The sequence below is a fragment of the Seriola dumerili genome, unplaced genomic scaffold (assembly GCF_002260705.1).
Source record: "Seriola dumerili isolate Sdu_G_001 unplaced genomic scaffold, Sdu_1.0 BDQW01002305.1, whole genome shotgun sequence".
NCBI classification, from domain to species: Eukaryota; Metazoa; Chordata; class Actinopteri; order Carangiformes; family Carangidae; genus Seriola; species Seriola dumerili.
Window position 1 is genome coordinate 93,177 of NW_019176560.1, and position 25,911 is coordinate 119,087.

Here is a 25,911-nt window from a genome sequence, read left to right on the forward strand (position 1 = left end):
AACAGCTGTTGATGTTCAAGGTTCTTGTGCCACAACAACCTGGATCTACATTTTCTGATAAAGTCTCCTAATGGTGGATGTTGCATATCGTTTTCAATGGAACCTGAACTCTTCCCTCTGGGTATTGAGATCAATACCAGTGAATGATAAAATGATTGATCAGTGAATGTTTCAAGGATTGATTGTAACCTCGGTCTGTGTTCCTCAGTGAAGTCTTTAGGCTGTAGAACCAGCAGGAACACATGAGGTCCAGGAGCTGAGAGACTCACACAGTCCTCCACATGTTCTGTCAGTTTGTGTTCAGAGATGTTGGGATGAAGCAGATCTGGGGTGTTGATGAGAACTATTTGTTTCTCCTTCAACTGTCCACTGAATCTCAGACAGCGGTCTGGTTCTTCCTCAGTGATGAACACAGTCTCTCCCAGTATGAAGTTCCCCACTGAACTCCTCTCAGACCAGCTGTTCCCCAGCAGAACAACCCTCAGCTCAGACACTGAAAAGAAAATTAGTTCAATCATTTAAACACAAACTTTGTACTAAATCAACTTTGAGGCAGTAAATTGTTTGTACATTAACTTCATTATTGTATCAACTGATTAGTGTTTTACAAAAGCCAATTTCTCTGATGATATTGCCTTAAACCCCCCCCCCCCCCCATTGATCCAACAGACAACACTAAGTTTGATGTTACCGTGTCCAAAAGACACAAGTAAACTTTTAGTTTTTACACAACCTTTGTCTTCTATTTAATTTGTGAAGGGATCAAGGGAAACTTAATGGCTCTGAATTTAGTTGAGTATTTTCACCATAGCTTCTTCTCTCCTGTTGACTTTTTGAATATTATGATCGGAGACTCCACTGAACCATATAGTAAATGTTCCTTGATTGTTCAGATTGATTGATTGTCTCTTTCAGTTTAACTCACAGTCAGGGCTGCTGCTGCTCTCCTGGGAATCGACGTCATCATCATCTATAAAAATACATAAAACACACAGATTAAACATCAATGTCCTATATTTAAACCTTTTAGACTGATAAGCAATATTCTGCAAAATCTCACAACAAAAGCAGTTTTGGTCATAAACTATAAACTCAAGTAAACTTGAGATCTGTTTCTTAATTTAAACCTGACTGGTCTGGACAAGTTCCAGCTTCCTGATAGGATCAGCCTCGACTACCAGTGGTGAATGCAACACGCATAATGAATTACAACCATTGCTGACCTTGTTGTCTTCTCTAGCAGCTGTTGTGCAGTTAAATTCTGCAGGTTTGTAGTATTGTCTTCAATTAACCAACTGCAGAGTAGACATTCAGCTTCCTGTTTGCTTCCTGCACATACCCAGTGTATGTGGTCATGTAAGTATGTGTTTTCAGGTGTGTCAGTGTGGACGTAGCTTTGAGACGTAGGTTTGAGAAAAGCTATCTGACTTCCAGAGCCATTAAGTTCTTAACACAGCAGGAACAATACAAATAAACAGCAAATAGGACTTCAACACACCACCAACTCAGAAATACATCACACAAGTTGTATTGAAGTGTCAGAGTCTATTGTATATATTTAGTTCAATTAAGCTCATTTGAGTAATAACTACTTTCCCCTTGCCGCTGCCCGGTTAAGTTCCCCTTTGCCTATGTAGTTGCTTTAGTCTATTATTTTCTATTCATTATTAATACTGTTCTATGTATTTTGGTTCATGTGGGAATGCGCACGTTGTATTGTTGTCCTAGTAGTGATGCCATAGTTTGTCAGCGCACTGCGTCCTGATTGGTGTGCAATCCTGTAGGTGTATGTGTGCGAGTTGGAGAAAAAACGAAGAAGAAAGAGACTGCTTGGCTGAAGTAGCCATTAGTTCTGAAGTTTTAGTAAACTAACGGACCTTTATGCCAGAGTGAGAGTCTATCTGGGGCATTTCGCCATCTGAGGATAGTTCGGCGCCGTGAAGAAGGATTTCAGAGACTGTTTTTCTGCCTTGTGTGCGGACTGCGTCGGCTGGGAGTCGCTAGCAAGCTCGGCTAGCTTCGATTCGTCAACCACGTTCCCAAAACGTGGAAACCTCTGACTCCGCAGTTGATATCCCTTCTCATCGACAGTCACCTTCCTCCTCTCTTCAGGGTTCACTTGCCTCCTCTCCCTGTAATTGAACGGATTCCCCGGCACCGTCACCCCCCTCCTCACACTTTTCTTTCTCCATCCTCTGGGACGTATCGCCACGTGAGCTCCAACCCCGGGCAACTTGGTACCTTTAGTTTGGGAATTATTTCAAGGACTTAACCTACCTAAATCGAGTGTTTACTTTGTTTACTCTGAGTGTGTGTAAGTCTGTTTATTTAGAGTTGTAGTAATTATACACTGTTTATTTTTGTTATACCTTTGCCCTTCCCAGTCATTTTTAGTGAGTGTCCACAGCATCTTTAAATCCATAGTGGGACGTCTGCGGTAGTGGCTAGCGGCCTACCTTTATTAGCTTGGCAGTGCAGTTAAGTGTAGGTGGTTTTAAGTGTGCTGCCATACATACAGTACAGGTTTGTAGCCCTCCGCTACAATTTGGTCCTTCGAGCCGGATTTACATAAGGCTAGCACCGCCGCAATGGCTAGTAGTGGACACTCTGTTGGAGATAAGAGCCCTCCCCATATTGAACGCCCCAAACGTGTCAGACAACTCCCTAGACATTTAGATGATTATGACATTGAGTTACCCCCCAGACTTGTTACAGAACAACTGCACAGCCGTAGCACGAGCAACCTCGCCCCAACTACGACTAGCCGCATGTTGGACCTGCCTGCTAGTCATAGCTTAGACGACATAGCCAAGCTAGATGCTGCCTGCTTTACACCCTTTAGTAAGCTGCATAGGCTTGATGTTGACTCCACCGACGAGACTCACCGAGGGCACAAGGGAGGCAGGACGCAGTCACGTCCAAACAGTCCCAGCTCAGTACACTCCTCGATGTCAGGACGAAATGACAACCAAGTGCTACTAGAGCTACTTAAACAGCAGATGGTAGCTATGCAAGGAGATGCACAACACCAAGCAGCAGAGTGGTTACAAAGAGAGCACCTACAGTCTGAGAGAGAGGCCCAACGTGAGCGCCTACAAGCCGAACGAGAACGACTCCAAGTTGAGTTGCAGTCACAGAGAGAGAAGATGCAAGCTCAGACCATAGCAGAGCTGACCAAACAACAATCCGAGCGAGAGCGCATACAGGCCGAAAACTCCCTGCAATCTATCCAGCTACTGACCGAAGCCCTCCGAAATCGATCCTCACGGCCCTCCACCCGAACCTTCAGGAGAACCTCAGACAGAGGGTCGAGACAACGTTCCCCAGAACAAAGGAGCACTGCAGAACGGTACGAACAGGATCCATTACCTGGCATCAAGGAGGAACCCGGAGAGGTAGCTGCTCAACTAACCAGCAGACTACAAGAACTGGTGGACGAAAGACAAGACAAGCACACACCCCAGTGCATCGTAACTCCTGACGCTGGCCAAGCTCCTCCACCGTTGAGTAGTCAAAACATGGCACAACCCACTCCAGCAACCGGTGCGTTGCCCAGGCCCGACCAGACCAGTCCCACACCTGCCGACACAGGGCAGTTTCCCCCTCCATCGGACAGTCAGTTTCCAGTGCCTCATCCTAAGTTCACGCCCCGACTGGTAGCCCCCTATGCAGAGGAGACCACCTTTCCAGACTTCACTAAAGAGGATCGATCTCAGTACACAGAACTGCGTATGTGCCTGGAGACTCTCCTTACGGCCTCCCAGGATGAGAGGTACAAATACGCCCTCCTGTTGAGACATGTCAACGTCCCACGTGCTCACAACATAGCTCTGGCATACGCTCACTCTACCACGCCCTACTCAGATGCACTAGCTGCTCTCGACAACCGCTATGGGCGGCCCTGGGACTTTGTCCTTCAGGAACTCAGAGAAATAGAGAAGCTCCCACCAGTCAAAGATGACCAAGCCCTGGACGACCTGTCCGCAGCAGAAAGGATTTTGTGAGCTCTATGCCAGCTCCAATGTGGAGCGAATCTTGAACAAACTTCCCAAGTTCAGACAGGAGAGGTTCAGGCGTCAGCGAAATCACCTCCCGGCGTCTCAACCTGATCTATCCCTGATTGACCTTTCAAACTTCCTTAGAACGGAGGTTCGCAACTTAGGTATAGATCCTTCCTTACGGGGTGGCTCGGACCCTCGAGATGGAGGAAGAAAGACCAAGAGCCAAGGGAGGCCGACAACAGTGATGCTCCAAAACGAGGACCTCAAAGACAAACAGCCTGGAGTGGCCAACAAGGAAAGGGTCCACAAACTGAACAAGAGCAAAGCAAGGCCTCATTGCCCCTACTGCAACGAAGAGCATTGGTTACACGCTTGTGTAGATTTCAAGAAAATGAACCAACAGGAGGTAGTAGAGTGGATCAAGACCAACCGTCGATGTTGGAGATGTGCGCGTCAGCACAAAGCATCCGAGTGCAACTTAAAGAAGAAGTGCACTCAGTGCCAAGCCACTCACCTGAACATCCTGCATGATGTTAACCGCAGGGACAGAGACCAGCCCACCCAGTCAACAATTGATTGTCACTACATAGACCCAGCGAAGAGTGGAAGCGCTAAAGTGATGCTAAAGATCGTCAGGGTCCAGATACATCACGGAGACAAACTCCTGGATACCTATGCGGTGTTGGATGATGGTTCGGAGAAAACCCTACTCCTCGCCTCCGCCGCAAACAAACTAGGTCTCCAGGGACGGGAGGAGAATCTGACTCTCTGTACTATCAGAAGAGATCTAAAGACTATTGAGGGTGAGAGGGTTGCCTTTGCCATATCGCCCGCTGACCAACCCAACAAACGGTATCAAGTGGGAGATGTCTTCACCAGCAAACACATTGGTCTGTCTCAGTACGACTATCCCATCCAAAAGCTACAGGAGAGGTTCCAGCACCTCCGACATCTACCAATACCTCCGATCTGCAAAGTTACTCCAACCCTCCTAATTGGTTCCGACCACACTGACCTCATCACCCCAGTCAGCGCAGTATATCTCGGGCCCAGAGGATGTCCAGCCGCCATCAAGACAAGGTTAGGATGGACCCTCCAAGGCCCCATTCCCTCTCCAACCAGTGGGCCAGCATCGACCAGCTGTTTATACAGCAAGACAACTTCCATCGACGGCACCCTCTTGAACCACGTCGAACGACTATGGCAACTGGATACTCTCCCCTTCAAGAATGAGAAACAGATGGTCCGATCTAAGGAGGACAAGTACGCTGTCATGCTACTTGAACAGAAAACCACCAGGGTTGAGGTCCAGGGAGTACAAAGATACGCCACTCCACTCCTAAGATGCGAGAATATGCCAACGCTGCACGTACTGAAGGAAGTTGTTAGTAACTACCTTAGGAACACAGAGAGACGGCTGGCTAAGAACCCGCAGCAAGCTGCAATCTACAGGGAGGAGATAAATAAGTTGGTGGCGGCCGGTCATGTCAAGAGAATAGACAACTTCTCGGCCGAACAGACACAAGAATCCTGGTACCTACCGCACCACAAGGTCAGTCATAATGGCAAAGACAGAGTTGTGTTTAACTGCAGCTTTCAAGTTGGAAAGCAGTGTCTGAACAGATACCTCCTCCCTGGTCCTACGCTTGGCCCATCTCTCCTAGGAGTCCTCATACGCTTCCGTCAGGACAAGGTGGCCATCAGTGGAGATATAAAGGGGATGTTCCACCAGGTACACTTACTGGAGGAAGACAAGCCCCTGCTGAGGTTCCTGTGGAGAGACAACCCGAACGACGAACATCCTTCCATTTACCAATGGCAAGTACTGCCCTTCGGGACCACATGCAGCCCATGCTGTGCAATCTTCGCACTACAGCAGCACGTCTCTGAAGACCCGACAGCAGGAGAGGACGTCCGTCACAGTGTAAAACAGTGTTTCTATGTCGATAACTGTTTGCAAAGTGTCGCAACAGAGGAGGAGGCCAGGACCATCCTCATCAAGCTGAGGACACTATTGGCACGGGGTGGATTCGACCTCCGACAGTGGGCTAGCAGCAACCCTAATGCCCTCAGCCAGCTCCCCCCAGAAGCCAAAGTCAAGAGTAGTGAGACCTGGATGGCGCATAGCCCTGGAGAGGCTCAGGAAATTACTCTCGGTCTTGTCTGGCACTTTAAGACAGACACTCTGCACTATCGACATACCCCGCCTGAAGTAAAGCCAATCACCTGACGAAGCATTTACAGCATCCTTGCCAGTCAGTATGACCCACTGGGTTATATTCTACCATATACCACCAGAGCTAAGGTGCTGGTGAGGGAGCTGTGGGCTAAGGAACAGGGCTGGGATGATCCCCTCCCTGATCACCTTGCGAAGAGGTGGAGAGAGTGGGAAGAAGAGCTCCCTCTACTGAGGGAGATCACCCTCCCCCGGAGTTACTTCCCCCCATATGTTGACTTGGATACCAGCAAGATAGACTTACACGTCTTCAGTGATGCCTCTGAGACTGCTTATGGTGCTGTGGCATACCTTCGTACAACAGACAACGCTGGTGTCGTCCACCTGGCTTTTGTCCTAGCGCGCTCCAGAGTAGCCCCTCTGCAACAGTCAATCCCCCGCTTGGAGCTCTGCGCAGCGCTGGCCGGTGCACAATTAGCTAGGATGGTGAAAGAGGAACTTACCCTGCCGATGAGTGAGATGTTCCTGTGGTCAGACTCCATGACGGTGATCACCTGGCTCCAGTCCAATCCTGCTGGTATAAAGTCTTCGTTGGAACCAGGGTCGCAGAGATTCAAAACTTGGTGGGAGTAGAGAGTTGGAGGTACGTCGACACTGGGTGTAACCCCGCAGACATCATAACAAGAGGAGATTCCCTCGCCTCCTTGTCCCAAACAAATCCCTACAGTCATGGTCCAGACTTCCTTCGACAGCCCGAGGAGGAGTGGCCGAGGCAGGCACCCATGACTGAAAGTCAAGACGATCCAGAGCTGAAGAAATCATTTTTTTGTAGTCTAAATCAAACTAAACCCAGTGAAGGTCCTGAGATGGACGACTGTCTGACACTCGAGGACTTACAGAAAAGGACGTTTTTCTGGCATCACCAGGAGCTTCCTGTCACATCGAACCTCAGTGCGGCAGACTATGCTGAAGCTGAGTTGCTGGTCCTGAAGAGGGCCCAGAGAGACTCCTTCCCTGAGGATCTGGAGTGTTTGCAGGAAGGGAAGCCTGTCCCGTCTGACAGTAGACTCCTGACTCTGGCCCTGGAACTTGACGCCCAAGGCCTGATCCGAGTTGGGGGTAGGCTGCGATGTGCCCTGGAGTTAGCGGACGATGTGAAACACCCTATCGTTCTAGGAACCAAGCATAGAGTCACAGAATTGATCATCCAACGGTATGACCAATTAGTGTGCCATGCAGGGGCAGAGAGAGTCTTCGCGGAGATCTGGAGATGGTTCTGGATCCTCCAAGGAAGAGAAGCGATGCGTAGATTTCAGCGAACCTGCATTGATTGTCAAAGGTGGCGAGCTCAGCCAGCCATACCAAAGATGGCTGACTTACCGCCTTGTCGGCTGAAGATAGGAGAGAGGGCGTTCCATTCAACCGGAGTGGACTGTTTCGGCCCGTTCTTGGTCAAGAGAGGAAGAGGGACAGAGAAGCGGTGGGGAATCGTCTATAAGTGTATGACTACTAGGGCAGTACATATCGAACTGCTGCAATCTATGAGCGCTGACTCCTTCCTGATGTCCTTCCGGAGGTTCCAGGCCAGGAGAGGGACACCTGCAACTCTATTATCGGATCATGGACCTAATTTCAAGGGGGGAGAGTCCGAGCTGCGGGAGAGCTTTGGAGCAATGACAGAAGAAGTGAAGACTCGCTTAGCTCCAGCTCAAGTTCACTTTCAGTTCAATCCCCCGAATGCCCCTCACTTTGGGGGGACTTGGGAAAGAGAAGTGAGGTCCATCAAGACAGCGCTGTACACTGTCCTTGGAGCCCAGACCGTCAGTGATGAAGTCCTTGCCACGGTACTTACTGAAATAGAGGGAGTACTGAACTCCAAGCCACTTGGATACGTGTCCACCGACATCGCAGATGTTGACCCTGTGACTCCGAACTATCTCCTCATGGGGCGGCTGGACCCTGCTCTCCCCCAAAGTGTGTACAATCAAGATGAGATGAGAGGGCGAAGGATGTGGAGACACAGTCAGGTTCTTGCAGATCAATTCTGGTCCCACTTCCTCCTGTACTACCTACCCTCTCTTCAGGCCAGACAGAAGTGGGTGAAAGAGCCCCCACGCAGAGGACCATCCTGATCCTGCTTCTGTGTCTTCATCTTCCTAAGTGGTCAACCAACATTAAAGAATGTAGATGGCTAGAGGACTGCCTATGACTGACTATCTGACTTGACTTTGACTCTGAGCTTCTAAGTTTAGGGTAGCTAATTGCGCATAGCGAATTAGGGGGCGGCTGTATTGAAGCGTCAGAGTCTGTTGTATATATTTAGTTCAATTAAGCTCATTTGAGTAATAACTACTTTCCCCTTGCCGCTGCCTGGTTAAGTCCCCCTTTTCCTATGTAGTTGCTTTAGTCTATTATTTTCTATTCATTATTAATACTGTTCTATATATTTTGGTTCATGTGGGAATGCGCACGTCATATTGTTGTCCTAGTAGTGATGCCGTAGTTTGTCGGCGCACTGCGTCCTGATTGGTGTGCGATCCTGTAGGTGTATGTGTGCGAGTTGGAGAAAAAACGAAGAAGAAAGAGACTGCTTGGCTGAAGTAGCCATTAGTTCTTAAGTTTTAGTAAACTAACGGACCTTTATACCAGAGTGAGAGTCTATCTGGGGCATTTCGCCATCTGAGGATAGTTCGACGCCGTGAAGAAGGATTTCAGAGACTGTTTTTCTGCCTTGTGTGCGGACTGCGTCGGCTGGGAGTCGCTAGCAAGCTCGGCTAGCTTCGATTCGTCAACCACGTTCCCAAAACGTGGAAACCTCTGACTCCGCAGTTGATATCCCTTCTCATCGACAGTCACCTTCCTCTTCTCTTCAGGGTTCACTTGCCTCCTCTCCCCGTAATTCAACGGATTCCCTGGCACCGTCACCCCCCTCCTCACACTTTTCTTTCTCCATCCTCTGGGACGGTATCGCCACGTGAGCTCCAACCCCGGGCAACTTGGTACCTTTAGTTTGAGAATTATTTCAAGGACTTAACCTACCTAAATCGAGTGTTTACTTTGTTTACTCTGAGTGTGTGTAAGTCTTTTTATTTAGAGTTGTAATAAATATACACTGTTTATTTTCGTTATACCTTTGCCCTTCCCAGTCATTTTTAGTGATTGTCCACAGCATCTTTAAATCCATAGTGGGACGCCTGCGGTAGTGGCTAGCGGCCTACCTTTATTAGCTTGGCAGTGCAGTTAAGTGTAGGTGGTTTTAAGTGTGCTGCCATACATACAGTACAGGTTTGTAGCCCTCCGCTACACAAGTGTTAGAAACAACATCAGCATAAGAAAAGAATATATTTTACGATGGCACTCCTCTCTGAGTCTTGTTTTCTCTTCCTCCTGTTTTAGGTTCTGCATTCGTTCCACCATGTCCTTTTTTTCCTTATCCCAGGCCTCTCGATCTCTCTTCATCTCTTTTCTACTCTGCTCCAGATTCCTCTCAGCAGTTTCCTTTTGCTCTCTTTCTGACTGAACTGAAGCTTCCAGTTTTCCGCTCCACTCCTGTTGTAGAGTTTCTTGTTGTTTTTTCCATCTCTTTTCATCTTCCTCTCGTTCTTTCTTTCTCTCCTCACGCTCTTTGTTGATGTGTTTGTCTTTGTCCTTCAGCTGTTTTGCTCTTAGTTCTTTCTCCTGTTCAATTTCTCCTCTCAGTGTTTTCAATTCTTCCTCATGTTTTCTCTTCATCTCCTTCATCTCTTCTTCCTTCTCTTTCCTCATCCTCTCCACTTGTATTTTTGTGGATTTCTCTGTGTCATCAAACATCTCAGCAGTGAAGCAGCTGCCACCATTTTGCTTCACCATGGTTTCGATCTTGGTCAGTAGCTCCTGGACTTGTGTGCGGTTTGTTTCATCTTTGTTATTAAAGACCTGATATCTTCCTCCACAGTCGTTTATTAGCTGTTTGACAAAGTCGTCACAATCTTTAATATAACTCTCAAATGAAAATGACTGATCGTCCAGTTCTTCTCCTCTGGTGAATATAATGATGGTGAAATCTCTAGACTTTCTCCCAAAATATTTCTTGATCAGTTCCACAGAGTCTTTCTCCTCTGGTGTAAAACTCCCGATCTGCAGAACCAGTAAGAACACATGAGGATCAGAGAGTCTCACACAGTTCTCCACATATTTTCCTAGTTTCTCATCAGATGTGCTGTAATGAAGCAGATCTGGGGTGTTGATGAGAACCATTTGTTTCTCCTTCAGCTGTGCTCTGACTCTCTGACAGCAGTCTGGTTCTTCTTTAGTATTGAACACAGTCTCTCCCAGTATGAGGTTCCCCACTGAACTCCTCTCAGACCAGCTGTTCCCCAGCAGAACAACCCTCAGCTCAGACACTGAAATCAAAACACTGAATTAGAAAATATTTGTGTAGACTTCATTGAAAATGCACAGGGGTCAAATGCAAATAAATACTCATTAACTCAAGTACACATGCTTGTACTTTACTTGACTCTAAGTTTTAGAAGAAAATATTGTACTTTTTACGTTTTACTTCTTTAACATGACAATCTGTCTCTGCTGCTGTCTGCTGTTAAATCTTAAAACTTGGAAATTCACCAGTGATCTTTTAAATATTCACGTAAATAAAATAAAACATAACTTCAAAGCCACCACCTACAAATACTTTAATTCTAGAAGTTAAAATACAGAAGAGTAATTCTGACTCAGTTTAACTCACTGTTAGGAGGCAGGAGTTCAATGCTGCTGCTGCGCTTCACTGGTTGCAGATCATCTGTCACTGTAAAGATACAGAACATTGAGTCACTCACATATTATCTTTAATTAACATGAAGCTTATTCTGAAAGGACGTATTACTGTAGATTTTAAAAAAAAATTATAACATGATACGTCTCACATTTGAATATTTCAGATACTTTGAAGCACGTCCAGAACTGATTATACAAGGTGCCAGATTCAGTCACGTATCTAATACAGCCTGGACCAAGAAACACACTGCTTTATTTTGAATCTAACTAAATGGTGGTTTTGGAAGAGAAAATATACAATAAAAAAGACACATGTTGCACATTTCAAGTCTGTTGCACTATTTCAATTGTAATCAACTAGTTCTCCTGATGCCTCTTGATAATGAGGATGATGAGAGGAACACCTCAGGTACAAAGGTCTGAGAAAATGAAGTCCTTCTTAAATTTAAGTAAAATGAAATTCATAGTTCACAGATCTTGAAATAGGAAAAAAGACTGTAGAAATAGAAAGTGTATGAAACAACATTTGGTTGTAACTGTATATTGCTGGAAAACACATTTCAATCAAAATATCAACTGCAGTATGATACAGGTCTAAGAATCAGCTCAGCTAACTGAGCTTCCTCTGCATATTTTGTTCTGTTCAGTTATTGTTCCATATAGTTCATCACCTACTGTGTAGAAACCAATATAAATTATTATTATAAGTTATTATGTTACATAGAGACTTTGCATATATTTAGATTTTTACATACAAATCTATAGGGGATATAAATTATGAAGCTTTGTTATAAATTAATCTACAACAGTAACTCAGTTACTAACAGAAAAATTATTTATCTAAATTAACAAACTATTTTGACGCATCCACAACAAGGAGAATTTGCTGCATTTCTTTTTAATTATTTAAAAACATTAACTGTGTTTTCAATATTTCTTGGAATATTGTTTGGACAAAACAAGCATTTAGAAGAAATCACGTTGAACTGAATGATTGGTTCCCTCTATTTTTCTGATTTAAAAAAAAAACTCACTTAATTGAAAAATAATCATCAGATTAATCAAAAACAAAAATAATCCTTAGTTGCAGCCTTATTCAAAAACATTCTCCATCACTGACATAAATAATAAAACTGGATTATAAGCAATATTTAGAAACCTGTGGATTCACCAGTGAGCTGTGAGATATTCAGATGAAATAAACTAATTAAGTTGAGCTTGTACCCACCACCTACACACACTGTAATTCTACAGGTTAAGAATAAAATATTTTGACTCAGTCTAACTCACTGTAAGGAGGCAGATGTGGACAGCTGCTGCTGCGCTTCACTGGTTGCAGATCATCTGTCACTGTAAAGATACAGAGCATTGAATTCACATGTAATCTTTAATTAACATGAAGCTTTTAATTAAGCATGAAGCGGCTCTGGCAGAGGCATAAAAGTGAAGAACTTTTGACCATTAGTTTAATACTGTATTACTATTAATTGTTATTATCTTGTCTTTGATCATTTATTTTTCTGTTTTACCAAAGAAAGTCACCAAACAAAGGGAACCGGCTCTACACAACCTGCAACTATTGATTAAAAGAAACTTCAACTTAGGAATGACTCAGCACAAAAATGACTTCTGCTGTCCAATCCATCAGTAAACAAGTCAGCAGGAATGTTAATGATGGTTCTAATGATGAATCCAAAACATCTTGTTCAGCAGAGATGAACATGCAGTCCTGGAGACCAAATTACTTTTAGTGCAGGAATAAGACAGAGGATATACTGTAGTTCTTTTATGGTGTTATCCTGAGTATTTAAGTCTGACTGGACGCACCTGATCCTGCTGTCGCCATGACGTCGCTCTGCTGGAAACATCTGAGACTAAATCAGCTGAAAACCAACTGCTGGGTTTAAGAACCTGAAGAGAGAAAAGTTAACTGTCGTCATTTCAGACATTTTAGAGCCGACTGACTGAAATCATATGACACTCTCAATACAGAGCAAAACACTGGAAAATATCTCTTTAATAATAATAATCCTTCATTTAACAGGTTTTTAACTTTTTTCAGGTGACTGTAGACGGATAAACATGTACAATTCAAGAGGACAGACAGGATTCTCTGGTTAGGCAACACAGGCAGATGGGTGTCAACTATTTCCGCTCTGAACAAGAGGCTCGTTGCCTCATACTGTGGCAGTAACATGTTGAAGCTGTTTGTTGCTCAGTTGATGAAGTTACTGTGATTAAAACAAGCCCAGTGGAACAGAATCAAGCTGATTTTTTTTCAGTTTAAACATTAAAGCATCAGACGCCTCTAACTTCTTAAGTCAAACAACAATCAGAAATTAAGTTTTCTCATTTCATAGCATCATTTTATTTCTGCCTTTCCGTCTTCCTCATTTACAGCCTCTACCTTCACCTTGACTTTACATTCAGTATAAGAAGCTGTCAGTCATTTACTCTTATGTACAAGTATTTCTGCCTCAGTTTAAAGTGAGAGTGAGTAAAAAGCTGTTTACTGCTCAGTTACAGAAGTTACGTTCCCAAAATGATCTGCACACAAAATCCTCCTTCGCGCCTCTGACAGACACTCACCTGCCAATGATTGATTATCAGTTTGTGACGAAATCCTCTGCTTTAAATCGGCTTAATCAATTCTCCCATCAGTTCGCATTTTGCAGCTTTATTTACGGAGATTTGTTCCTTTCCTTCATGGCTGAATTCCTTGCTGCTGTCAGTCCGACTTTGAAAGTGAAAGTAAATCAGAGAAAAAACTGTGTCTCGACAAGGTGACTGGAAAAACAGGAACATTCTTATTTTAATTAGGTTTTTAGTAACATACGCAGTAACATGATTTTTATCTCTGAAAGTCTAAACATCTTTTTTATATTCTTTATGCCTTATTTTCTTTCAACATTTCGATTCACTTCCTCTTAATTGACGTATTTAGATTTGACATTTGCAGTAATATCTGTTTCTGTGTGGAAGAGAAAGCAAGAGTCAGTTAAGATTAAATTCATTTTATTTCACTGTTATTAAAGACTGATTAATAACTGCTCTGGAAAAACAGTGCACTATTTACATGCCGTGAATCTGGTACCAGTAAAACAGACTGGTTCCTACTGGTAATTAAATGTAGGAAGTGGAAGGAAGAAGAAAGAAAGACTTTGAAAGAAGAAAGGATAAGTAAATTATATACTATGATAATTAAAAGTATTTTTGTAAATACTGCCCACTCCCTCCTTCAGCGTCTCCTGTGCAGAAGCAAACCTGTGAGTCTGTTTGACTTCAGCCTTTAACAACAGTCCACACTGAACTACAAGGAAACACTTTGTTCATGTTATAATAATAAAGAAAACAAAGAGCAAACACTGAACAAACCAGCAGAGATTCATCTAAATTATGTCTTAATGTGACGTTAAAAGTTATACAGCATCCTTTCAAAACAACAAAGCATTTAGCGTCTGTAATGTCAGATTTATCTCATGAGCAGTTTAAATGATATTCATGTTTAATTTTGATATATGCTGCAATATTTGTTCTGTAGCTTTGAACAAGGTGAATAATATCAAGATTTTTTTAACTTTTCACACAAACATGTTCTAATATTGGAATAAAAAAGGCTCTGGTCTTTTTCTTATGTCTGAAAATAATGAGACAACCATTTAGGAAAAAATAATATAAAACAAACAAAAAAGGCAATTATTCCCAACGACACTACAGAAGAAAATGTTGTATTAAGATTCTCTACACACTGAAACGGCAACACATTGCTGCTGTATTACAATACTCCACCTTTTATAAAGCCTGGTTTATCACTACATACACAAGCCTGACGTATACAGTATATCACTCTACACTTGGATCAACCCCAAGCATATATCAGCAAGAACAGTTTCGACCAAGTAATTACTTGACAAGTTATTTCTATATGCAGATATTTAGTAATTAAAATATAAACAAAGGTACCGATAATTAATCATGGAAGCAAACCTTCATCCTCAATGCCCAGTTACTCGTTATTTATGTGCTTAAATTGTCCTCCATGATTACAAATGTGGTTTTAGTTAAATTAACCCACAGTTAGTTATTTGCTAACAGAGCCTGAACCATCAGTACTGTTGCTATGGTTACCTGCAGGTTAATATACCTTGAGCACTTTGAAGATGTTCTTAGAGACACTCACAGAAAATCCAAATTAAAGTACATTGCATTTGCTTTTTCTGGTCCAGCATTTATGTCTGTTCTACTAATGTTTTACTACTGTGACTCTTTCTTGTACACATGATGTAAATCCATCCAATAGTTGAGATATTTCAGTTTGTAGCAAAGTGGAGGACAGAACGTCACTGCCGTCCCCAAAGTTGCTGCTACCATGGCAACAAAATAAAATACCTCATAAAATGGGACATGTATTCGGTTTGTCGACTTCTTTCAGGAATTCCTCCATCAAGTCACTTATTTGTTTCTCATGAGCTTCCTGCAGGACTTCTTTTTCCTTCAGATTCTCCACACTCTTTAGTTCTCTTTCATGTTTTTTCAGTAAGTCACGGATCTTTTTAACATTTCCCCTTTTTCTGGTTAAACATTTCACTAAGTCTTTGATTTCTCCTCGATATTTTTTCCTTATTTGTTCTTCAGTCTTAGCTGAAAGAGCCTTTAAGAGGTCATACTGTTCTTCTTTGGCTTTCATTTCTTCTTCGTGCTCTCTCAACTCTCTGACGTATGTCTCTCTGAATTCATTGAATTCCTCCGCTTGCTTTCTGGCTTTTTCCTCATACGTCTCCTTCATATGTGTCAGGCCTGACTCATACTTTTCCTCCAATTCCTTTCGCTCTTTCTCCTCCTGTTCTTTTCTGATTCTGTCATCCTCTTTTCTATTGTTCTCATATTTTTTCTTTTCCTGCTCATGTTCTTCTGTTAGCTTTTTAATAATTGCTTCTTTCTCCTCCTGCCTCTGCTCATTTTCCTGATGTCTTTTCCCCCACCAGTCTTTTTGTTCCCTTTCCCAGGCCTCTTGTTTTTCTTTCATCACTTTTCTACTCTCCTCCAGCTTTCTGGTTTCCTTTGATTCAAATTCTAGTTTTATTTTTGCCTCTAATGCTTCAAGTTTTTGTTCCCACTCCTGTCGCTGATATTCTTCATGTCTTTTCCTCCTCCAATCTTCTTCTGCTCTCATTTCTTGTTCCTTCTTTCTTTTGACAAGCTCTTTGTTGATGTTTTCCTCCTTTTGCTTGAGTTCCTTGTCCTTCAGTTTTCTCTCTTGTTCAATTTCTGCTCTCTGTTCTTCTATTTTGCTTTTCATCACCTGCATTTCTACCTTATGTTTTCTTTCTAGTTCCTCCCTCTCTCTCCTCATCTCTTCTTCCTTCTCCCTCAGGATCCTCCCTGCTTCTTTCTGTATCGCTGCTTCGGCCTCTTGCAGCATCTCATTAGTGTAGCAGCTGCCTCCATTTCTCTTCACCATGGTGTCGATCTTGTTTATCAGCTCACTGACTTGTCTGTGGTTTTGTTCGTCATAGTTATTAAACACATGGTATCTTCCTCCACAGTCAGAGATCAGCTTCTTAAAGGATTTATCACATTTTTTTTCAATGTACTCATCAATGGACACTCCCTCTTGTTCCAGTGTATCTCCTCTTGTGAAAAGAATGATGATGAACGACTCTGAATTCTTCCCGAAGCCTTTCTTAATGAGTTTCAGCGTCTCCTTCTCCTCTTGTGTGAGTCGTCCGATCTGTAACACCAACAGGAAGACATGTGGTCCTGGAGCCAGAAGACTGATGCACTTCACCATCTCCTCATTAACCTGTTCATGAGACAAGGTCGTGTCAAACAGACCAGGAGTGTCGAGCACAACAACAGGACGACCGTCCACTTCACTCTGTGCTTTCTGACAAAACTTAGTGACTGATATTTGACTTGATTCAGCTTTAAAATCTTTTCTTCCCAGAATGGTGTTTCCTGTAGAGCTCTTTCCACTGCCAGTCTTTCCTATCAGCACGATCCTGAGACACTCTGGACTCTGAGTCTCATCACCATCTGCAAAATAATAAGACTTGGAGTTAAACTTGGAGCAGCAGAGGTAGTACTCAAGAAATGGATTATCATTACATCCAGGAAGTAACGTTGTGGCTGTACCAGCTAGCGATATGCTACAGTAAGTATAAAGTTCATCTGTTGCCGACACCTGAAAAAGGACATGGGTCTTATGTGAACCACGCTGAGCTTGGGCCTGTGATACTCCACTCAGCTCTGCCCCAAGCTGGGTGGTGGTAGCTGACCATCCTCTGGGGTGCCATGAACAACACACTGACTGCTCACAGCTCCGCTTTGGCTTCAGGTCATGTAATTTAACTTATAAACATAGACAGAAACCAGAAACTAAATCAAACTCCTCCACCTCCAACTGATACTACTACCTCCGGGGCGGTGGCATAACAACATAGACTGCTGGTTCTACACAGGAATATAACACCGGTCTCATGTGTGAAAGTCCTGTATTTTGTTGACTCATCCATCCACCCCAAGCTCCTTCTAAGGTAGATTTGTTCGCTCTTTATACTAAATCACCTGACTTCTTCTTTTGCTTATGTCATAGTTACTATAGCTGCTAGATGTTACCTTTCAATTAAACATAACTCTGGGTCATAATAAGCTGTTGCACAGACGACCTGTAGCCCATTTTTTATTTTATTTTATTTTTTTACAGGAGGACAGTCTAATTTATCGCTATTCACCCCTAAGCTACATGCTAACACTACCTCAAAAATAAATATTGAACCATAATAATGCAGACAACACACAGATTTATGTAATATATCACTATGACAAGTATGGACCCGTGCAAACTGAGTAGGTGCACTGAACAAATTAATGATTGAATGTTCAACATTTTATGCAATTAAAGAATGTTTAGTTTTGGTACCCAAAGAAGAACAATTAAAAGTCATGTTTTACGTTTTAGACCACAAACCAGCCCAGAAATCTGCATGTAGTCGTGGCCTAAATTTTAGCATCCACATTAATAAAATTACAAAATTTGCCAACTATCACCTTAAAGACACATCAAGAATTAAAGGACTGACTTGTGCCTCAGCAGGATTTAGAGAGAAGAGTCAGCTACAGCTGATTCAAAACATTGATTCTAGAGTCCTCACTAACTTGCCTCATATCCATCAGCAAACCAAATTTCTTGCAGTGTTTTCTTTCTCTTTCTCTCTCCTTTGTGCTGGCCCCCTAAGGCAGGCTCATATCAAGTCAGATCCGCCTTATTGACCTTGATTCTTGGCAAACGATCAATAGTCCCTATGACAAGATCAGCTACATGACAACAGTAAGTTAAAGTATCTAGCCATTAAGATATACTTACAGGTGATCTTGCTCTTTCTCAGTGTCTGAAGTTCAGCTTGTTGCATGTTGATGCATTTCTCTTGCTGTATGATCTTCTCTATTTGGGCATGTGCAAATGTTTCTGTTGTGTAGCAGCATGGTTTGTTGATGCATCTCATTGTCTCCACAGCCTCCAACATCTCAGAGATCTGCTGTTTGTTCTTGACGTTGACAACAACAGATCTTCCTCCACAGCTCTGAAGCAGCTCCTGGATGTCTCTGTTCTTTGTTACAAAGTCAACAACAGCTGCAGCTGCAGGATCTGACTCCACAATGAACAGAATCATGGTGAAGTCATTGACTCCAGAGCTGAATGAGTTCTGGATGGTCTTTAACTCTCCCTTGTCTTCATCAGTGAGGGGACCCACAGGTAGGACCAGGATGAAGGCATGGACGCCCTCAGGATCACAGAGGGAGATACACCTGAGTGATTCCTCCATCACTTCCTCCTGAGGTTTTCCATACAAGGCAGGAAGCTCCACCAGGGAAACCTGACGTCCTCTCACCTCTCCCTGATGTTTAACACACTCTGATGAGCTGGAGACTGAATGAAGCTCTGTCTGACCTAAAATGGCCTCGGCTGCTGAAGTCTTCCCTGCTCCTCTCCTCCCACACAGAACCAGGTTTAAAGCTGGTTTCATGTGTTCAGACTTTGGTCTCCTGGTCTCTTGGAAAGTGAGGAAGGTTTCTTTGTTTCTATGCACAATGTTCTCAATCTTCTGCATTAACAGCCTGCGGTCATTTTTAAACATTTTGTAGTGACGCTCTTCACACTTTTTAAGCAGCTGATTGAACGTGAAACTCACTTCAATCCCCTCATGTGTGCTGACGACCATCGAGTGTTTAAAAGCATCTGGACCAAACAGACTCAGGATGAACTTCAGTGTTCGTCTGTTCTCCTCAGTGAAATCAGAAGGTTTCACTAACAGCAGCAGAACATTTGGTCCAGGAGAACAAAGAGTTTCACACTTCTTCACCTCTTCTATCAGTGTCTCCACAGACAGACTGAACATGTCTGGAGCTTTCACCACTGTTAATGGTTTTCCTCTCCACTCTCCACAGGAGGCAACACAGTGTTTGACTGGGTTATGTTTCTGTGCATCTTGGTTTCCAATGATCAATCTGCAGAGTGCTGCCTTTGAATCCTCACTTTTCCCCAACAACACAATCCTGAGTTCATGTGCTGTAATAGAACATAAATACTGATTCAGAGTTTTACAAACTTTGGGGGAAAAAAGACAAATTATGGGGCCCTAACAAACCAAGTTGATTTCTGACAACTGCCACAAAATTTAAATATGTGTAATAAAAAGCTTGAACTGGCACTTTTAAGTTTTACTTTGCACTGGTTTTGTTAGCCTGTTTCAGCTGGAGTTATGATACGTATGTTTTCCACATTAAAATGTCTTAGCATAACTAGACCTGTTATATTTTTTGGAGTTGTGTGCTTCCCAAACGTTTCCATCAATTCTCAAACCTAGAGAAATCTGTGATTTTGACCATTTCATTCAGTCACCTTTCAATGAAGTCATATCCTCTATGCTCATACTTCTCCAGTGTTGTGTTTGTTTGCCAGACGCTCAAAATTGACTTTAATACTTCCAGTTTTAAGTCACATTTTTAAGATACGCTTTTTACACCTTGGTTGTTTTGAACTACATATTTTAACTGGATGAAGGGTTTTAGTCATTGGTCGTCAGGATCTTAAGTTATCAGAGAATTTAGCTGAGGAAGTGTTAGCCTGCTCAGCTCCCAGCCGCCATGTCCTGTGTCGGTGAATCACTGATTTTTAAAATGAGACCAGATGTTGCATTTGACTGTAGTCTGTCATTTTGACGGGTGGTTTTGTATTTGTCATAATCTATTATTTCCCATCATTTTAATTTTAATTTTTAATGATAATGACACATATACTTTTTAATAGCATTCAATTTTATTAATTTATAAGGGCATTACATGTCAAACTGCTTTATTTGGAGAGGAGACCTAGTCTTTTATTATTGTATTCTATAGGGACCATACTGTGCGTAAACTCAATCGTAAAAATATCATAATACTTTATTGATCCCAGGGGGAATTTAGGTTTGGTTATATACATACTAACATCTGAGAACAAACGTTGCTTTATTCAGTGGTTCTGACCACACCAGGTGAACTATGGCACACAGTGGCCAACTTGCTAGCTTGATGTGTCAAAGCCCTATATATAAATCCAACACTGATGTAGGTGGATAGCTTTTAGTGATTTTTTGTACAATATCATGCCTGTACTATAATGTCTTAAACAGGCCATTATCCCGCCCCTCTCCAGTGACCAGGCTTACGCTATTCAAGTCCCCGGACTATGGAACTTGACCTAGGTTTTCTTTGTATTAATCTTATTCCTATTTATTTGATCTTATTTTATTTTAACTTCCTCTATGCGCATGCTTTTTGCCTCACCTGGTTTTATTTATTTTTGTAACATTGCCCATAAAAAGTGCTATATGAATACATGTTGTGTTATCATTATTATTATCTCAGTATTATTAGCAATATTATCCCATACTGACATATATTGCAATGTGCTATATGCAAATCACATGAAACAATCAACCAGTTGTGTTTGACCTCAGCTGTGTTCAACACAAATGTTTAGCGTGAGCCCTGAACCTTGAGGAACCATGTTTAAAATGTTTACTTATGGCAAATTATAGACTGGATGTAACAGTCTTTACTTACGTAAGTTCAGTGTGCATTCCACTGGTGATGGGTTCTGTGATGTGTTTGGTTTAAGCCCTATGACAGAACAAATACCAGTTACTGTACAATATATAAAATTCATCTCATAGAACTTTGTGCACAGAACATGATAATGATTATGATAATGATTAATTGTAATCAATTCACTTACAGCTGGTAAAATAGTTTTTTGTAGCTTCCATTAAAGATATCCACCCTTCGAAAAGATGACACGATCAAGTGAGATAAGTTTCAGTTAATTTTCTGACTTAATCGAGGCTCATTTGTATTTATCACACATTTACCACTTACCAGGAGGTTTAACAGGGTCCAAATCAGAAGATTTTTCCTGATTTTTCAGGCTTTCATGATCAAGAGGTAAAAAGGACTTTGTGAGCTGAAATAAATCACAGATCACATGATCTCCGTTGTTCTCTTTCACAATTTGGCTGAAGCGTGTTAAGAGCTCGTCAAGTTCAAGGTTCTTCTGCCACAAAAACCTGTATTTACATTTTCTGATCATGTCTTTTAAGGGTGGATGCTGCATGTATTGTTCCATGAAGCCTGACCTCTCCTCTGTGGGTGTTGATATTAGCAGCAGTGAATGATCAAATGATTGATCACTGAAGAGTTGCAGGACTCTGCAGAGCCTCAGTTTGTGTTCCTCAGTGAAGTCTTCAGGCTGTAGAACCAGCAGGAACACATGAGGTCCAGGAGCAGAGAGACTCACACAGTTCTCTACATATTTTCTTAGTTTGTCTTTAGAGATGTTGGGAAGTGGCAGATCTGGGGTGTTAATGAGAACTATTTCTTTCTCCTCCAAAAATCCACTGGCTCTGAGACTACTGTGTTGTTCTTCATTTGTGACCTCAGTCTTTCCTAGTATTAAGTTCCACACCAAACTCCTCTCGGAGCAGCTGTTTCCCAGCACAACAACCCTCAGCTCCGACACTGAAATGAAAACAATACATCAGGTAACCAGCTAACGTAGTCCAAGACAAAACACTCATCAACTTAAAATCAGAAAACAATTCAGTTTCTTTAAAGCCGGAGTGCAGGACCTTTACATATAATTAAACATCCATTACATTCAAGCCGTTTGCCGAACCAGTTCACATACTGCTGATTGAGTCTATTAGCGCCATGTAAATCTCTCTGTACTCCACAGTATATTTAGTTTCAAATCTCTGGTCTGTGCACCTGTAGTGATGTGTGTGTACATCAACCAGTTAATTTACCACAGCTGAAGACTAGGGATGGTACCGAGCCCCGGTATTGAACGGGCCCAGGGGCTACATTATTCAAGACTGCAGGCTCAATAAGCTCCAACCTTAACGGTTCTGCTATCGGTACGGGAGCAGTCACGTTTTTTGGGTTTTTTTTTTTTTCTCGGCTAGATAAATGTTATCTTGCACATTTATTTCACTAACTCTGTCAAATATCCGTCTACGTATGATATATTTTTGCTACTCTTACAGACGACGAGAGATCTGTCTCCCTCTCTGCCTGCTGTTTGTGTGAGTGGAGGGCAGAGCTGTTGTTCCAGTGAACACACCAACTCAAGCTCGTAGCCTACTTTTACATAGATAACGGTGGCGGAGAGAACCAAACGGTCCAAAGTGCTGCTCTACTTTACTAGAGTGGATGCAGACATATCTGGAGGCTCAGTCTGACTTTTATTATGAGTCCCCCATGCAACACAGTACAACATGCTGAAGGTTCCTCTGTGAAATACATGGGTAGGAACCTTCAACATGTTGGACTATGTTGCATGGGAGACACATTAAATCGTTGACAATGTACATTCAGACAGAACATGGTGTCAGGTGGAGTATAGTGGAGCCTACAGTGGGAAAACCAAGGAGGAGTTTCTGTATCCGACAGTGTTTGTGTAATTTCTCTCACTACCAGAGGGGGGACACAAAAGTTCCACACTGCAGGTTTAAGTTAGAATTGGGAAAAATCTGTCATCAAGAACTTGAAAAATCATCACTGATGCTGCAAATCCTCTAATGATTTAGATCCAGTTTTGCCAATCTTAAAGTGGCGTTGTTATTTGTGGTTTGCGGTCATTTAGATTAGCCTTGTGTCAAATGATCTGCAAGCAAATGTTGGTCTGGTCTGGTGGATTTCAACATGGAGTGTCTCCTATGAATGTGGCCGTTGTTGCTCTAGCCGCCTTACTAATTTTGCACTCTCCACCTCTGTTCTAGACATTCGGGGAAACAAGAACCTGCACACGATTTGTTTGAAACACCTATCTCAGAGTATGACCCAAAGGAAACACAGAAAGAAGCCGCCCTTTCAGTTCACTGTAGAGAGATCTACATTCAGGCAACTATCACATCAGTATGGTTACATGTTAGTTTAGATACAGGGTTTCTGCAGGTTTCAACAAGTTAAATTTAAGACTTTTTAAGACCATTATGAATGAAATTTAAGACCATTTCAAGTCCATACTGGTAAAAAAGTAGAAAGGCTATAAAAGAAAATTGGAGTCCTAGAATTACTCGCAAACTAAATGAATTTATTCACATTTACAAAACTGTGTATTCACATTCACACCTTTGTGAGAGAGACAAAGGGATTAACACAGCAGAAGTCATATATATATATATATATATATATATATAACAAGGCCACAACAACTTAACTATTTAATGCCCATCAACTACACTGTGTGTGTGAGTCAGAGAGAGACATAGGCTGCAGTCGAAAAGTCTGTTTTCCTAACTGAGAGAAATGAGCAGAAAGTAACTAAGCGGCAGCCATGATAAGAGCTGGTCCAATTCTCTTAATGATGAGGAAAGGAGCTTCAGTGCTTCCTATCTCCTTTAGCAGAGAAAAAGTACGAAAAGTAAAGGAGAAATTGACGTCCAACATTTCATTGCCGCAGCAACATTTAAAGTGACACACTATTGTAGTTTCACCTCGGCAGACCCACGTAAACGTAGAAACAACAGCAGCGGTTTTATGTCTGATGAACTCTCCTTCACATCTTTCCTTGACCTCATGATGTTTTATATCGAGGTCAGAGAGAAGTGGTTAGAGAGGAGATTATTTCACCTTTTCGACTCCAGCCATAGAGAAAAAATTAAAACCAAAAATATACGAAATGCATTTACTTTGCAAACTATGACCCTTCAGTTTAATGTGACTCACTGTTGGGACGCAGGAACGTGGGGCTTCTTCTGCCTTTGAGTTTTACATCATCTGTAGACACAAAGAAAGAACACTGGTGTCATTAAACTGTGGTATGTGCTGATAGAGAGATCAGCAGCGGTATTAGCAAATACAGCAGTAAAAAATTAGAAAAGGAGGGGGATCCTTAACAATGATAAGATGTGTAGGTTGTCCCTGTGATAGTCATCTCAGAGACTGACCAACCTCCCATCATTGACTCCTGGTGAGCCATGTTGTTAGCATTAAAAGAAACTGATAGTAGTTGGGTATCTGCATTAATACAGCTGCAGTTCAATGATGGAGGAGGAATTCTTAGGTTTAATTACTGGTGTAAATAGGTGAAGACTACTGAGGTGTGAGCCTGGTTAGAGAATCACACTGATGACTAAAGTGAATGATTTATTATAACTATTATTACATGTTATGTTGGTGTTCTCTAAATAGCAGACCTTATCTTAATGCTAGTAGCATATTACCTATGAACCTTATGTGTTACACATCAATTATCTACAAAGGTAGGACCATAACAAAGATTACAGCTTTAATGTCCACCTGATGACACTCAACAGCTAGAGCACATGTCCACAACCAGATGATGATATAGACCAATATAATAAAGAAAACAATTCATATATCTATGTTCAGTTTATTCTGGCAAACACTGACTAACAAACACAATTTATTTTATTTATAGTAGACAGTGAGAGACTAATAAAGTCTGGATGGACTCACCAGGTATTGCAGATGCCATTATGTCACTGAGCTTGAAACATCAGAATCTGATTACACTGAGACCAAATGGTGGGATATGACGTAAGAACCTGAAGAATAACAAATAGATTCACTTTCTGTAAACCAATAAAACAAACAGTCCATTCAATGTCCATTCACCTCAATGAATTTTGTATCTTCCTAATTAAGGAGCCACATGTAGCACTTACAGATAGCTAGGACCAGAGTTTAGGTTCAGTCTAGAGTTTTGAAAAAACAGATAACAGAACCAATGGGGCTAAATTGAGCTGGTGTAGAAATTTTGTAGTAGACAGTTTTGGTACCAAACTGCACATTCACACAACAAGGAGTTGTGAACTTAATCCCATTAAAAGTACAATAACTCATTTTGGTTTGACCTATACCTATTTGAGTTCTTTTTTTTTTTTTTCAATATTTGTTTCTGTTGTTACTCATTTTACTCCGAGTTGACTCAAATCTGTTTTCATTTTATGTAAATCAGGCCTTTTGGAGTTTAGAGCTACCTTTTTGTTTTTTTACTTACTTAACCACCAAGTTTAGGACCAAGTAATACAACCCATACACATTACCAATTCAGCACAAAAAAATAAGATGGAAATTGAAACACAAGGTATTACAGAGTTCAGACACAAAACTCACAATATCAGAAATCAAATTATATGATCAATAAACTCAATTTTCACAAGTCGGTTTGTGATCTATCCTTTTAAGTCCTTTACAAGCCCAAATGAGCTCTACAGCATGTTGCAGCAAAATACTGTAAGTTTAGTTCTGTCATGATTCAGGTGTATGAATCAGTGTCCTTCTCTTGGGAGTGTCATCTAGGTCTTACAGAAGCAGACACCTATCCAACATGATGTCTCCTATAGGTTGCTCCCCATCTTCATTCACCACTGATAGGTGTGTAAACACCAAGCCATGGTTACAACTTAACAG

The 25,911-nt window shown here is 42.0% G+C and overlaps 1 protein-coding gene across 1 annotated transcript; it reads right to left on the reverse strand.

Moving 5' to 3' along the window:
* Positions 1-93: 93 nt before the first annotated feature.
* LOC111239357 (GTPase IMAP family member 8-like) lies at positions 94-24,454 on the reverse strand. The gene is made up of 10 exons (XM_022769218.1): positions 24,427-24,454; positions 24,202-24,252; positions 21,352-21,990; positions 18,586-19,501; positions 18,299-18,537; positions 16,593-16,968; positions 9,528-10,222; positions 926-970; positions 270-493; positions 94-117 (listed from the first exon to the last, which is right to left on the reverse strand). Exons 1-10 carry the CDS (start codon positions 24,452-24,454, stop codon positions 94-96), a joined length of 3,237 nt encoding a protein of 1,078 aa, XP_022624939.1.
* Positions 24,455-25,911: the final 1,457 nt, after the last annotated feature.

Excerpts from the sequence above, each read along its gene's own strand:
- LOC111239357 (XM_022769218.1), bottom strand. The coding sequence starts at position 24,454 with ATGGCTCACCAGGAGTCAATGATGGGAG. Across the intron at positions 21,991-24,201 it reads CACGTTCCTGCGTCCCAACA|TGTCGGAGCTGAGGGTTGTT; the intron begins GTGAGTCACATT and ends TTTTCATTTCAG. Across the intron at positions 494-925 it reads GAGCAGCAGCAGCCCTGACT|TGTCTGAGCTGAGGGTTGTT; the intron begins GTGAGTTAAACT and ends TTTTCTTTTCAG.